This window comes from Salvelinus namaycush, chromosome 13 (genome assembly GCF_016432855.1).
Source record: "Salvelinus namaycush isolate Seneca chromosome 13, SaNama_1.0, whole genome shotgun sequence".
NCBI classification, from domain to species: Eukaryota; Metazoa; Chordata; class Actinopteri; order Salmoniformes; family Salmonidae; genus Salvelinus; species Salvelinus namaycush.
In genome coordinates, this window is record NC_052319.1 from 4,368,039 (window position 1) to 4,383,202 (window position 15,164).

At 42.4% G+C, this 15,164-nt stretch overlaps 1 protein-coding gene across 1 annotated transcript in view; it reads left to right on the forward strand.

Moving 5' to 3' along the window:
- Positions 1-14,238, forward strand: part of dnah7 (dynein, axonemal, heavy chain 7) — a 210,130-nt gene extending 195,892 nt beyond the window's left edge. The window contains exons 64-67 of the mRNA XM_039006214.1: positions 3,763-3,915; positions 5,724-5,901; positions 6,639-6,742; positions 13,276-14,238. Coding sequence (XP_038862142.1) covers positions 3,763-3,915; positions 5,724-5,901; positions 6,639-6,742; positions 13,276-13,482 — 642 coding nt within the window. The 3' untranslated portion in view covers positions 13,483-14,238. The remainder of the gene's footprint in view (positions 1-3,762; positions 3,916-5,723; positions 5,902-6,638; positions 6,743-13,275) is intronic.
- Positions 14,239-15,164: the final 926 nt, after the last annotated feature.

Genomic DNA, 15,164 nt, shown 5'->3' on the forward strand with positions numbered 1-15,164 from the left:
ATGTTGTTCGGACCTCAAGTTCTGTGAGGTGGAAGAAATTCCTTTGTTCTCTATGAAAATTCACTCTGTCTCTATACTGTGGCCATGAGGAGATCATCTCCTCCCGGAATTTACGACCTCTCTGACCACAGCAGCCTAGTTGTAGGAGGCAGGGAGAGGGGTATGGGGCTTGCTTTACCCAAAGATTTCATTTCACTCTTCGTCTACACCTGTTGTTTACGAAGCATGTGACAAATACAATTTGATAAAGTACATAAAAGTGTCTTGGAAGCACAATGACATTTCAAAAGGAAGCAAATAATTTGTAGGAAAACCCTTTGTCATCATTGTGATGTCGTCAGATTGACTTTACAATAACAATAATCAAGGGTGCAACTTTGGTTTTAGAAGTGGGGGGGACATAACCTGGCGGGGGTCTGGTGGTCCTCCCTCAGAAGTTTTGGGCATCTAAAGCTCATTTCCAGCATTTCTACCCAATCTAATATTGGACACTCTTATTGTAAACACTTCTACATGAATGTGGATGCTACCATGATTATGATAATCCTGAATGAATCCTGAATGAATCGTGAGTAATGATTAGTGAGAACATTATATATGCACAAATATCATACCCCCCCAAAAAAGGCTCCGCTGTTAGTGTAATGGTGAGAGGTTAGCATGTCTTGGGGGTTTGATATTCATGCGTCTAACTTTCTCACTCATAATTATTCAGAATTCATTCAGGATTATCCGGAATCATGGTAGCATCCACATTAATGTAGAAGTTTTTAGAAACATATTATACTCTTATTTACAATAAAAGTTACTCCAAAATGACACAATAAATGATTTACTATTCATTTCTATTGGGCACAAAATAATCTGAAACACAACCAAAACAAACAGCAAATGCATCCAACAAATGTGTAGTTACAAGATTGGTGTAGTCATTGCATGCTATGAACGTGGGACCAAATACTTAACTTTTTACTACTTAATGCACATACAAGTGAATTTGTCCCAATACTTTTGCTCCCCTAAAATGGAGGACAATGTTCAAAAAGTGCTGTAATTTATAAACGGTTCACCTGATATTGATGAATACCCTCAAATGAAAGCTGGCAGTCTATACTTTAACTTCATCGTCATTGTTTGTTTTATACTCCAAACTTTTGGAGTATAGAGCCAAAAGAAGAGAAAATGCTTCACTTTCCCAATATTACTGAGGGCACTGTAATTCATATCATAGGTGTAATAGTACTGTTGAGCCCTTTTTACTTGCACATAATATAGCTGGATCGGCCCGTCCTGCCCCTAGGCATCCACCGCCCTGCAGCGCCCCCAAACCAAAACACTGCACTCAGCTTCAGGATCTTAGTGAAACAGTCATTATTGGTTTCAGGTGTGTTAGGCTAAGGCCAGAGTGACTGAGCAACCCAGCAGCTAGGGATTGCCTAAATAGGTATCTCCCCTGAAATGGCCATGTTTTCAATACAGACTCCTTTTGTTGTACAGTGTTCCATATAAGGCATCCAGACCATATGACAGTTACAGTATAGCCTTAATATTGTAATAAATCAAATATACTTTATCTTGACATTTCTGCCATCCATTGTGACATTGTGGAAGGATAACCAACCTTCCAATTAATGGCAATGCATTTCTTAGCCCCTATAAACGCTAGGTTACACAGTTTCTTCTGATAACAGTCTCCAGTATCTGTCACGGCAGCCTTCCCTCTCTTCACTATAAGAGAGGGTGAAACAGGGATCGGACCAACACGCAGCGTAGCCAGTGCTCAACATGTTTAATTAAACAAAAACAGTGAACACTTACAACGAACAAAATAACAAAATGTGGCAAACCGAAACAGTCCTATCTGGTGCAGAATACAAACACAGAGACAGGAAACAACCACCCACAATCCCCAACACAAAACAAGCCACCTATATATGATTCTCAATCAGGGACAACGATTGACAGCTGTCTCTGATTGAGAACCATATTAGGCTGAACACAGAAACAGACGAACTAGACACACAACATAGAATTCCCACCCAGCTCATGTCCTGACCAACACTAAACAAGCAAAACACATAAGAACTCTGGTCAGGACGTTACAGTATCAACATTTTCAAGCAAACAAAAACAGGAAGAAGGGAGATACTGAGATGCTGAGATAAAACAACATACTCTTTGCCAGAATTCAGCTAGCCTTCACAAGACCATAACATATGCAAATATGTCCCTGTTTGTGTTTTACACCTCCAGCAGAGGAATTACATTTCTGAGTGCATGTAATTCAGTTTCACTGGCATATAGTACATTGTATGGATGGCCTTAAACTGCAGTAATTTATGTCTGAGATTATACACTGCTCAAAAAAATGATGGGAACACTTAAACAACACAATGTAACTCCAAGTCAATCACACTTATGTGAAATCAAACTGTCCACTTAGGAAGCAACACTGATTGACAATAAATTTCACATGCTGTTGTGCAAATGGAATAGACAAAAGGTGGAAATTATAGGCAATTAGCAAGACACCCCCAATAAAGGAATGGTTCTGCAGGTGGTGACCACAGACCACTTCTCAGTGGTCTGACCACTCTCACAGACCACTCTCAACCCATGAATACGGCTTGTTCTAAGTGCGCTGGTTCAAATGGACTTGATGAGATGTTTATTTTGATTGCAAAGGGCTAGCCACTGTTTTACCCCACTGAAAAGCAGAGCTGGCCTCAAAAGCATTCGATTCCTGTCAACTAAAGTTGTTCAAATGGTAAATTTACTAGATTAAAGTGACTCTCATACTCCGTGATGTATACCCTCAAAGCCTAATCCAACAACATAACTGTAAACAAGAAAGATATAAACAATGGAGCCAATACATCCCATGAGAGAACACACTTAGTGTTCTTCAGTCTTCTATTCAAGCGCTGGACTTCTCTGCCTAGATCCTACTCCGTGTGAATGCCTCAGCACTGAGGTGGTACTCGAGAGGGCACCCTCTGTGTCTAAGTCGGCCCTAGTAATCGCTTCAGAGACAAACACTAGCTCTAGGGAGCCTCCTTAGGGTACTGTCACTGTAGAGTTCCCACACTGAGTCCCTGTCTCAGCGAGTCGACTTTTCAGATGAAGCTTCAGTCCTGTGGGGTTAAAGCAGGAACGGGATGATGAGTAGGGTTATCGGGAGGTGACAGTGATTTGAGTGGAGTGGAGCCTCTTGCGTAGCCTTTCTCAAGTACCCGTTATTTGGCTGTCACATCTCTGGAGGGATGTTCTAAACGGACAAGCCTGGATCTCTTCCTGGCTGCTACACTCCAGAGTCTGGGACTCTCTTCTTCCTAGATCTGAGATGGGCTATAGTGTTCACTGTACATAGGACTTTAAGAAATGAGTGTTTCGCTTTGTGTATACAGTATGTATGGGTATTATGATTTATGTGTTATTTAGGCTAGACCACTATAACTCCTGAGTGGCGCAGCGGTCTAAGGCAATGCATCTCAGTGCTAGAGGTGTCACTATAGACACCCTGGTTCGAATCCAGACTGTATCACAACCGGCCGTGATTGGGAGTCCCATAGGGCGGCGCACAATTAGACCAGCGTCTTCTGGTTTTGGCTGGTGTAGGCCATCATTGTAAATAATAATTTGCTCTTAACTGACTTGCCTAGTTAAATCAAAAATAAAATAAGTGCAATGTATTGCCATACTTCTTGTCTTAACTGTGTTTCTGTATGTGTGCGTGCGTGTGCGTGTGTGTGTGTGTGTCAGGGATTGGTGGTGATGTCTGGTGAGCTGGAGGAGGTGGTGAACAGCATTCTGAAAGGTCGTATCCCTGGCATGTGGATAAAGAAGTCCTACCCCAGCCTCAAACCCCTGGGCAGCTACGTCAATGACTTCCTGGATAGGCTCAAGTTCCTACAGGTACATGCTCCGTGTGAAGTTTCCCCTAGGTAGTGAAGAATGGCGCCGGAGGGGATGGCTGCCATTTTACGGGCTCCTAACCACTTGTTTTTTTCCCGCATTGTTTGTAACTTATTTTGTACATCATGTTGATGCTACCGTCTTTTATGACTGAAAAAAGCTTCTGGATATCAGAACTTCTGGATGAGCTCCATCCGAGACCATCCTACCAACGGGACATTAAAAACTGTAATATCTTATGTTTCACCGAGTTGTGGCTGAACGCCGACAAGGATAATATACAGTTGGCTGGGTTTTCCGTGTATCTGCAGGACAGAACAGCTATGGCCGGTAAGACGAGGGGTGGGGGTGTGTGTCTGTTATTTGTTAATAACAGCTGGTGCGCAATGTCTAATATTAAGGTAGTCTCGAGGTATTGCTCGCCTGAGGTAGAATACCTCATGATAAGCTGTAGACCACACTATCTACCAAGAGATTTTTCATCTATATTTTTAGTAGCCGTCTATTTACCACCACAAACCGACACTGGCACTAAGACCTGTGGTGTCATATTTCTGCTTTACCAAATGAGGAGAGTTACAAACTTCACACACCAGTCAGAGTTATACTTAAACTACATAATTTTTAATAAGAGCTTTGCAATAGCCTTTTTTGACTTTCAATGATGCGCTATCTCTAATGAACCATTGAAAAGTATCAACAGAAAAGTACAAAGATCTTTTATAGCCAAGATACACCCCTCTCAACTTACACTGACGAACCACAGATCTTAGGAACAGTTCACAAAGGTTACGATTTGTATGAAAGATATCTATAAAACATAGCAGGCAGTTACTGCTGTGTCACCAGATTTCATTGTTAAGACCAGTGTCTGGCCCCCTTACTCCAAAAGGGAACCGTCTCTCCCTGGTACGGCATAGAACAGAACCATTAGCTCATGTTCTCTGGAATGCTCTTTAGGTTTTATCACCCAAAGGCATCGTAAATCTTCTCTGTCAGTGCTATCTCATAGAGGCCTATCCTTAGTGGAACACACACACAATAGTTAAAAGAATACTCTATTCTGTCGAAAGTAACTATTATAATGTAATACAAGCATTATAACATAATCTTACAAGCATTATAACATAATCTTGCAATTTTCCACAACATCTACCCCATTTGGAGAATCTTCTAAACTTAAAAGAAAATTACAAGATTTAAGAGAACATTCATTTACATAGAAAATACATATATTCTACATAAACCAAAATCACAAAACAATCCTTCAGTTTTAAAAACCATTCAATTTCCAGAGTCAGGACAGGCAAAGGTCAAAAACCAGGAGGACCAGAAAAAGAGAGACTACGGGAAATTAGGAGCTGAGACAAAATGCTGGGAGGCTTGAACAAACAAGAATAACTAGCAACAGAGACAGAAAACACAGGTATAAATACACAGGGGATAATGGGGAAGATGGGAAACACCTGGAGGGGGATGGAGACAAGCACAAGGACAGGTGAAACAGATCAGGGCGTGACAGAATGAGATTTCGACGAGCACATGTCCACATACTTTTGGTTAAGTAGTGTACTTTAAACTTTGACTATTAGCCGGGGGCTACTGTTGGATATTGTGTTGCTCCTGTTGACAAGGCTGTCTCTGACCTTCAGTCTGCCTTTATTGTTTTTAACAGAAAACCTTTACCTCATGAGGGGGTAGGTAAACTTTCATACTGCACTTGCAAAGTATCACCCTTTAATTGCCTGCCAACCTTAGTTTGCCTTTGCATTAAGCCTTTGTGCTGTGCTCCATTCGTCCCTCTGCAGGACTGGTATGAACATGGGACCCCGGCAGTATTCTGGATGTCAGGCTTCTTCTTCACCCAGGCCTTCCTGACGGGAGGCCAGCAGAACTATGCCCGCAAACACACCATCCCCATCGACTTGCTGGGCTTCGACTTTGAGGTGCTGGATGACAAGGAGTATTGCCAGCCCCCCGAAGATGGTGAGACAGACAGAGGGTGGAGGGATGGAAGGGTGAGAGAGGGCAGGGAGAAGTAAAAGGGTGAAGTAGAGAAAGAGACGAGGGATGTGATTTCTCTTGATTAATCAGGCATTCCTGTTTTCTGACACAATCCTCCATTCATTGAAACTGACCTATTCCTGAGCCAAAATCCTGCTTTTCCAGTTTATGTTTGTCCTGATCACATCCAGAGCAGTTTTAGAGGGTAAGTGGGAAGAGAGAGAGAAAGGTGATGGAGAGAGAGTCTGAAAGGTAAGGGTTAGAGCGAATGGTGGGTAGCAAGAGACTAGAGAGAGAGTATGGAAAGAAAGGGAGGGAGGAAGGTAATGATTGGAGAATAAGAGAGAAAATAAATCGATACGGAGAGAGAAAGAGGGACGCTCCCCTCCTCTGTCCCCAGCCCTGCATCACCCTCCCAAAGGAAATGATTTCAATTCACATGAAATAAGCCATTGAGTTTGTTAGAAATGTGTTCAAAACATGTTGTATCATGTTGTACTGCAACCTCTCCATCAGTCCCCTGCTGCTCTTTCATCAGCTTGCCATGATGCTCCTGGCTTCAAGAGTGGAAGCCACAGTTACACTCGAGTACTATATTAAAATTGTACTCTGTGCATCATGTTGAAATTGTACTCTGTTGTGTGTGTGCGTGCGTCAACAGGTGGTGTGCTAGGTATCGTGCTAGGTATCGTGTATCTGATTGTATGTGTGTTTCTCAGGTGTGTACATTTATGGGCTCTACCTTGACTGTGCACGTTGGGACAGAAAGACCAAGCTCTTGGCTGAGTCCTACCCCAAAGTGCTACACGACGCCATGCCTGTGGTGAGTAACTCATCACAAGCTCACAAATTACACCTTAAGCAATACACATACAAATTTGCAACAAACATCAGGAAATGATTTGTCATTCCTAGGTGAAAGATCATCTTAAACTATTTTTAGTGGTTCACAGCGAAGCAAAACCTATTGTTCTTCTTAGATTTTTTTTTCTTTGACTTGGTCAAATAACTCAAGATTTTACTGGTAACTTTTTTTCTAATTTGGCAAACAGAAACTAGAGGCCATGAGTAACTTGGTCAAAAGGAATGGTGCCGATTGACCTATAGGTTCAGTGTTATAAGCAGTCTAACGTAAACCCTCATAGAGTTGAAGTCGGAAGTTTACATACACCTTAGCCAAATACACTGCTCAAAAAATAAAGGGAACACTAAAATAACACATCCTAGATCTGAATGAATGAAATATTCTTATTAAATACTTTTTTCTTTACATAGTTGAATGTGCTGACAACAAAATCACACAAAAATTATCAATGGAAATCAAATTTATCAACCCATGGAGGTCTGGATTTGGAGTCACACTCAAAATTAAAGTGGAAAACCACACTACAGGCTGATCCAACTTTGATGTAATGTCCTTAAAACAAGTCAAAATGAGGCTCAGTAGTGTGTGTGGCCTACACGTGCCTGTATGACCTCCCTACAACGCCTGGGCATGCTCCTGATGAGGTGGCGGATGGTCTCCTGAGGGATCTCCTCCCAGACCTGGACTAAAGCATCCGCCAACTCCTGGACAGTCTGTGGTGTAACGTGGCGTTGGTGGATGGAGCGAGACATGATGTCCCAGATGTGCTCAATTGGATTCAGGTCTGGGGAACGGGCAGGCCAGTCCATAGCATCAATGCCTTCCTCTTGCAGGAACTGCTGACACACTCCAGCCACATGAGGTCTAGCATTATCTTGCATTAGGAGGAACCCAGGGCCAACCGCACCAGCATATGGTCTCACAAGGGGTCTGAGGATCTCATCTCGGTACCTAATGGCAGTCAGGCTACCTCTGGCGAGCCCATGGAGGGCTGTGCGGCCCCCCAAAGAAATGCCACCCCACACCATGACTGACCCACCGCCAAACCGGTCATGCTGGAGGATGTTGCAGGCAGCAGAACGTTCTCCACGGCGTCTCCAGACTGTCACGTCTGTCACATGTGCTCAGTGTGAACCTGCTTTCATCTGTGAAGAGCACAGGGCGCCAGTGGCGAATTTGCCAATCTTGGTGTTCTCTGGCAAATGCCAAACGTCCTGCACGGTGTTGGGCTGTAAGCACAACCCCCACCTGTGGACGTCGGGCCCTCATACCACCCTCATGGAGTCTGTTTCTGACCGTTTGAGAAGACACATGCACATTTGTGGCCTGCTGGAGGTCATTTTGCAGGGCTCTGGCAGTGCTCCTCCTGCTCCTTCTTGCACAAAGGCGGAGGTAGCGGTCCTGCTGCTGGGTTGTTGCCCTCCTGCGGCCTCCTCCACGTCTCCTGATGTACTGGCCTGTCTCCTGGTAGCGCCTCCATGCTCTGGACACTACGCTGACAGACACAGCAAACCTTCTTGCCACAGCTCGCATTGATGTGCCATCCTGGATGAGCTGCACTACCTGAGCCACTTGTGTGGGTTGTAGACTCCGTCTCATGCTACCACTAGAGTGAAAGCACCGCCAGCATTCAAAAGTGACCAAAACATCAGCCAGGAAGCATAGAAACTGAGAAGTGGTCTGTGGTCACCACCTGCAGAACCACTCCTTTATTGGGGGTGTCTTGCTAATTGCCTATAATTTCCACCTGTTGTCTATTCCATTTGCACAACAGCATGTGAAATGTATTGTCAATCAGTGTTGCTTCCTAAGTGGACAGTTTGATTTCACAGAAGTGTGATTGACTTGGAGTTACATTGTGTTGTTTAAGTGTTCCCTTTATTTTTTTGAGCAGTGTACATTTAAACTCCGTTTTTCACAATTCCTGACATTTAATCCTAGTAACAATTCCCTGTCTTGGTCAGTTAGGATCACTGCTTTATTTTAAGAATGTGAAATTCAGAATAATAGTAGAGAGAATGATTTATTTCAGCTTTTATTTCATTCATCACATTCCCAATGGGTCAGAAGTTTACGTACGCTCAATTAGTATTTGGTAGCATTGCCTTTAAATTGTTTAACTTGGGTCAAACGTTTCGGGTAGCCTTCCACAAGCTTCCCACAATAAGTTGGGTGAATTTTGGCCCATTCCTCCTGACAGAGCTGGTGTAACTGAGTCAGGTTTGTAGGCCTCCTTGCTCACACATGCTTTTTCAGTTCTGCCCAGAAATGTTCTAAAAGATTTGAGGTCAGGTCTATGTGATGGCCACTCCAATACCTTGACTTTGTTGTCCATAAGCAATTTTGCCACAACTTTGGAAGTATGCTTGGGGTCATTGTCCATTTGGAAGACCCATTTGCGACCAAGCTTTAACTTCCGGACTGATGTCTTGAGATGTTGCTTCAATATGTCCACATAATTTTCTTCCCTCATGATGCCATCTATTGTGTGAAGTGCACCAGTCCCTCCTGCAGCAAAGCACCCCCACAACATGATGCTGCCACCCCCGTGCTTCACGGTTGGGATGGTGTTCTTCGGCTTGCAAGCATCCCCCTTTTTCCTCCAAACATAACGATTGTCATTATAGCCAAACAGTTCTATTTTTTGTTTCATCCGACCAGAGGACATTTCTCCAAAAAGTACAATCTTTGTACCCATGTCCAGTTGCAAACTGTAGTCTGGCTTTTTTATTGCGGTTTTGGATCAGTGGCTTCTTCCTTGCTGAGCGGCCTTTCAGCTTATGTCGATACAGGACTAATTTTACTGTGGATATTGATACTTTGTATCTGTGTCCTCCAACATCTTCACAAGGTCCTTTTGCTTTGTTGTTCGTTGTTCTGAGATTGATTTGCACTTTTTGCACCAAAGTACGTTAATCTCTAGGAGACAGAACACGTCTCCTTCCTGAGCGGTATGACGGCTGCGTGGTCCCATGGTGTTTATAATGCGTACTATTGTTTGTACAGATGAACGTGGTACCTTCAGGCATTTGGAAATTGCTCCCAAGGATGAACCAGACTTGTGGAGGTCTACAATTCTTTTTTTGAGGTCTTGGCTGATTTCTTTTGATTTTTCCATGATGTCAAGCAAAGAGGCACTGAGTTTGAAGGTAGGCTTTGAAATACATCAACAGGTACACCTCCAATTGACTCAAATGATGTCAATTAGCCTATCAGAAGCTTCTAAAGCCATTACATAATTTTCTGGAATTTTCCAAGCTGTTTAAAGGCACAGTCAACTTAGTGTATGTAAACTTCTGACCCACTGGAATTGTGATACAGTGAATTATAAGTGAAATAATCTTTCTGTAAACAATTGTTGGGAAAATTGACTTGTGTCATGCACAAAGTAGATGTCCTAACTGACTTGACAAACTTTAGTTTGTTAACAAGAAATGTGAGGAGTGGTTGAAAAACGAGTTTTAATGACTCCAACCTAAGTGTATGTAAACTTCTGACTTCAACTGTACATATGACTAAAACGTATGGGATGGAGGGATGCAAGAAAGAGCGATAACACAGAGAAAGCTGCCATTGCTGCACTGCTATCACACATTTTCAAACTCTTGGGACATAGACCTTCAGGAAAATCACTATGAGACATTTTCACCGCAAGTGAGGCCAGTGGGAGCATTGGGCCAGTCGAGCCGACAAGGTAAAATATGTTGTTCCGCCCTTGATTAAGGCAATTAACCCTCATAATTGCGCCAGCGTTGCCGTCAATTATGGCTGATCCCCTGGCTGTGACCCCACTCTGTGAAGGTGTCTTAGGGGGAGTGGGATGACTGGAATGTGTCTCCTTCCAGACTCACATTAAGCATCTCCAATCCAAAATTAAATCTAGATTTGGCTTCCTATTTCGCAACAAAGCATCATTCACTCATGCTGCCAAACATACCCTCGTAAAACTCACTATCCTACCGATACTTGACTTTGGCGATGTCATTTACAAAATATCTTCCAACACTCTACTCAGCAAATTGGATGCAGTCTATCACAGTGCCATCCGTTTTGTCACCAAAGCCCCATATACTTCCCACCATCGCGACCTGTATGCTCTCGTTGGCTGGCCCTCGCTTCATATTCGTCACCAAACCCACTGGCTCCAGATCATCTATAAGTCTTTGCTAGGTAATGCCCTGCCTTATCTCAGCTACTGGTCACCATAGCAGCACCCACCCGTAGCATGCACTCCAGCAGGTATATTTCACTGGTCACCCCCAAAGCCAATTCCTGCTTTGGCAGGAATCCTTCCAGTTCTCTGCTGCCAATGACTGGAACTAATTGCAAAAATCACTGAAGCTAAAGACTCATATCTCCCTCACTAACTTTAAGCATCATCTGTCAGAGCAGCTCACAGATCATTGCACCTGTGCATAGCCCATCCAACTTTTGCTCCTGTGCACCCCAGTGTCTCTACTTGCACATTCATCTTCTGCACAACTTCTGATATATCACTCCAGTGTTTAATTGATAAATTGTAATTACTTCGCCACTACGGCCTATTTATTGCCTTACCTCCCTAATCTTACCTCATTTGCACACACTGTATATAGATTTTTTTCTATTGTATTATTGACTGTATGTTTGTTTGTTCCATTTGTAACTCTGTGTTGTTGTTTGTGTCACACTGCTTTGCTTTATCTTGGCCAGGTCGCAGTTAGAACTTGTTCTCAACCAGCCTACCTGGTTAAATAAAGGTGAAAAAAAAATATATGCAAAAAACACATTTCACACCTGTACAGGTTACCCTCTTGTACATACAGTGAAACAAGACTTCATAAGCACCCCCTAATTATTATTATTATTATTATATTTCTACTACATGTAATGGATAGCCTACATGGCCACTTGATTATTTGTAGTGGCAGTTGAGACCAGAAACAGACACGCCGTTAGCTAATGTTCACAAAATATTTTCCTTGTTGAGCGCATCTCTGCCCTGCTCCAGCACAGCTTTTTGGGGTAAAGCACCCTACATAGGGAGCTGTAATGCAACATACATAGGGAGCTGATATGTTACATGTTATACACCATTTATACAGTATGACATAAGCTTATAGAGGATTTTCAAAGCATGAATATTGTGCTTATGAAGACTTTATAAGTTGTAGATTGTTTAACGTGGGATTGTATAAGTAAATATCAGTTTTATAAGTAAGGTCTAAGTAGAACGAACACTAAATAGCTTTTGTGGTGCAGTGCGGTGTGTTTGAATCCTGGCCTACGTGTTAAGATCCTGATGATTTTTGTTGCAAATTATTCAGTATCTACTGAGTTTCCATTTCATGTCAGGACAATGTCTCCATCTTCCCTCGATGCATAGCGTTATACCTCACAGTGGTTTCAGAGGATAAAGATTAATGTATTCATTTCCCATGAATTCCACCGGGCATAGAGAGAGAGGGATAATAGAGGGATAATATCTTCCCATGTATCAGTGGACCCAACTGTAGTGAAACTGAGCAGATTCTATCTATATTCTGTGTCTTAACTCCTACGAGGCAGCTCTTTTTATCAGACTACAATACCCTGTAGGTGCCAAGGAGAGTACAAACAACAACAAACGGCAGAATCAAAAAATGATGCTCCGTTGTTCAACCCAGGAGATTGTTCCCAGCGTCGTGTTCAAAGCTCTATCTCAGGGCCTCACCCAGCCGCATCAATTTCAGCCCAAACATGGCAAGCGCAATAACAAAGTTTGTCCTCTCTTATCCTCCCCTAGTTTCTAGCGGGCTTCTTAATTACAACTTGATATGGTGTATGAATAGTATATTAAGTAAGACATTAAAATAGATTGCTAGTGGCAGATTCCTGCAAGAAGCTCTCAGACAAAGTATAACTGATTGCTTTGTACGTTTTCTCAGTTGTTTCTTCCCCCCTCTTCTTCTTTGCCCTCACAATGCCGGCTGTTGAATAATGCACAAGCATTCTCTTTTTAATATTCAGACATTTCAGGGCACTCTTATTATCAAAATTTGTTTTGACAAGAGCGGAACTTTATTTAAAATGTGTTTATTATTTGTGGGGGGAAACACAACACTGTCAGATTTAAAATGCAAATCTAACCAGCAGCTCCTGCTATCAAATTGGATGAGGATTTCACAAACTCGCTTTTGTGAGAAGTTGAGTGTTCCAGTTTATCCTTTTTGTTTTACCAGACCTGCTAATGTACCCCAGGGTCTCACTCTCTCACTACTATTGTATCAAATGTTACGCCACCAAATTTCCAACTGGTTTAATTGTTTAATTCTCTGATGTTGTCCCAACTTTCTTCCTCACATCCATTCTCCATTCCATTTCCTAAAACCATTATCCCACCTTGTCTTTTCTCCTCATCATTGTCCTCCTGCCTACTCCTCATGTGGACATCATCCCCCTCTCTGCCTGTACCCCCTCTCTCCATTCCTGTCCTCCATCCTCCATCCATTCTTCCCTCTCCTGCCCCCCAGATGTGGCTGAAACCAATCAAAAGGCAGGACATCCCCCAGCGTATGTGCTACCTCTCCCCCGTCTACAAGACCGGCGAGCGCCGCGGCACACTCTCCACCACTGGCCACTCCACCAACTACGTAATCGCCATGGCGCTCAACTCGGACGTGCCCGCCGAGCACTGGATCAGACGAGGGGTGGCGCTGCTTTGCCAGCTCAATGCATAGACTTCCCCCTATGCTCTGTTTTGCACCTACTATTTATCCAGTTTTATGTAAGAAGAGTTATGAAAAGGATGTTCTCTGGCTTGTTTTTTTTTTCACACAGTGCTTCATGAATGTATTGCTGAGAATAGTTTGTGATGATATTTTACTTGGATGGGCTACGGAAGCATACACAAAAGCACAAGTGATGAGGATGAGCCCAAAACCTCATAGATGCAACGCCTCTATACCCACAAGCACTGGACATTGAACGTTTGCATGTTTCCGTAGCCTTGTATTACATAATTGAACATCAGCCTTAAAATCTTAAAATTCGACACGGCTGATTGCACAACAATCAGAACTTTTAAAGTTCTTGATTAGTCTGCCAACAATGATTGCCATTACATTTTCACAATAATTCTTGATTTCTAAGATGCATCTGTACATAGAGCAACGTTTTAGAGCAACACAACTTTCTTTAAACGAATCAAATTTTGTTTCAAATTCTCCAATGACAGATACACACACAGATTGTTCTTATTCTATCTTGTTCTGAGGGCAGCTCTGCAGAATCAAATGTGATCCGAGATGGGTCATTCCACCACTAGAGTGCCTTTTTGCTAAGGTAATTTGGTTAAAAAAATCAAACGGTTCAAATTCATTAAAAAACATGTTTTCCCATCTCAAGAGTTTAAATTAAGAAATATACTATAGTAGGTGTCAATTAAAGTAACAGGATTGATTTTTAAAAAAAATCTTAAATCAACCATAATTGCTGTGTGCAACAGGGATGGGGCAGGGATGGGGCAATACAATGCAAACTTCACATTAAAAATGAAATTGTTAAAACGATTCTAGTCTATCTATTCTAATGAGGGACAAACATAAATGAATCACCAATCGCGTGAAATAAGTAATAATCTTAAAAAATTACTTGGCTCACATCAACACCATCATGCCGGAAATCCTAGACCCACTCCAATTCGCATACCGCCCCAACAGATCCACAGATGACGCAATCTCAATTGCACTCCACATTGCCCTTTCCCACCTGGACAAAAGGAACACCAATGCTGTTCATTGACTACAGCCCAGCAATCAACACCATAGTGCCCACAAAGCTTATCACTAATCTAAGGACCCTGGGACTTAAAGGTTTATAGCCGACCTCGGTACGGCAGAAGTTGTTAGCAGAAAATAGGATCCCCCCCCATTATAGTGAATGGAAAAATTGCAATCTTCATGGTCAATCTTCATGTATATAAAACAATTTTTCGAAAACAATCATGGTACCAATAATTGCTTCTAATGCACCAGATGTACTGTATGTCCTTGAACTGATTATTTTAAAATCGCACACAGAGAAAGTTAATGGCAGCCTGCAGTTACTCAATGAGAGGTGGCAGCAATGAACTAGTTTGCAACGTCACTTCCTGGTAGCTCAAACTGCCCATGTTATGTCCCTAAGGTTGCATTTACACAGGCAGCCAAATTCTGATATTTTTTTCTGACTAATTGGTCACATTAGATCTTTTCACATCAGATCTTTTTCAAAGTTCATCTGATTGGTCAAACTAATATCTAACAACTCACAACAATACACACAGATCTAAAAGTAAAATAATGGAATTAAGAAATATATAAATATTAGGTGGAGCAATGTCGGAGTTCGGAGTATAAATAATACATTACCAGTGAAAAGT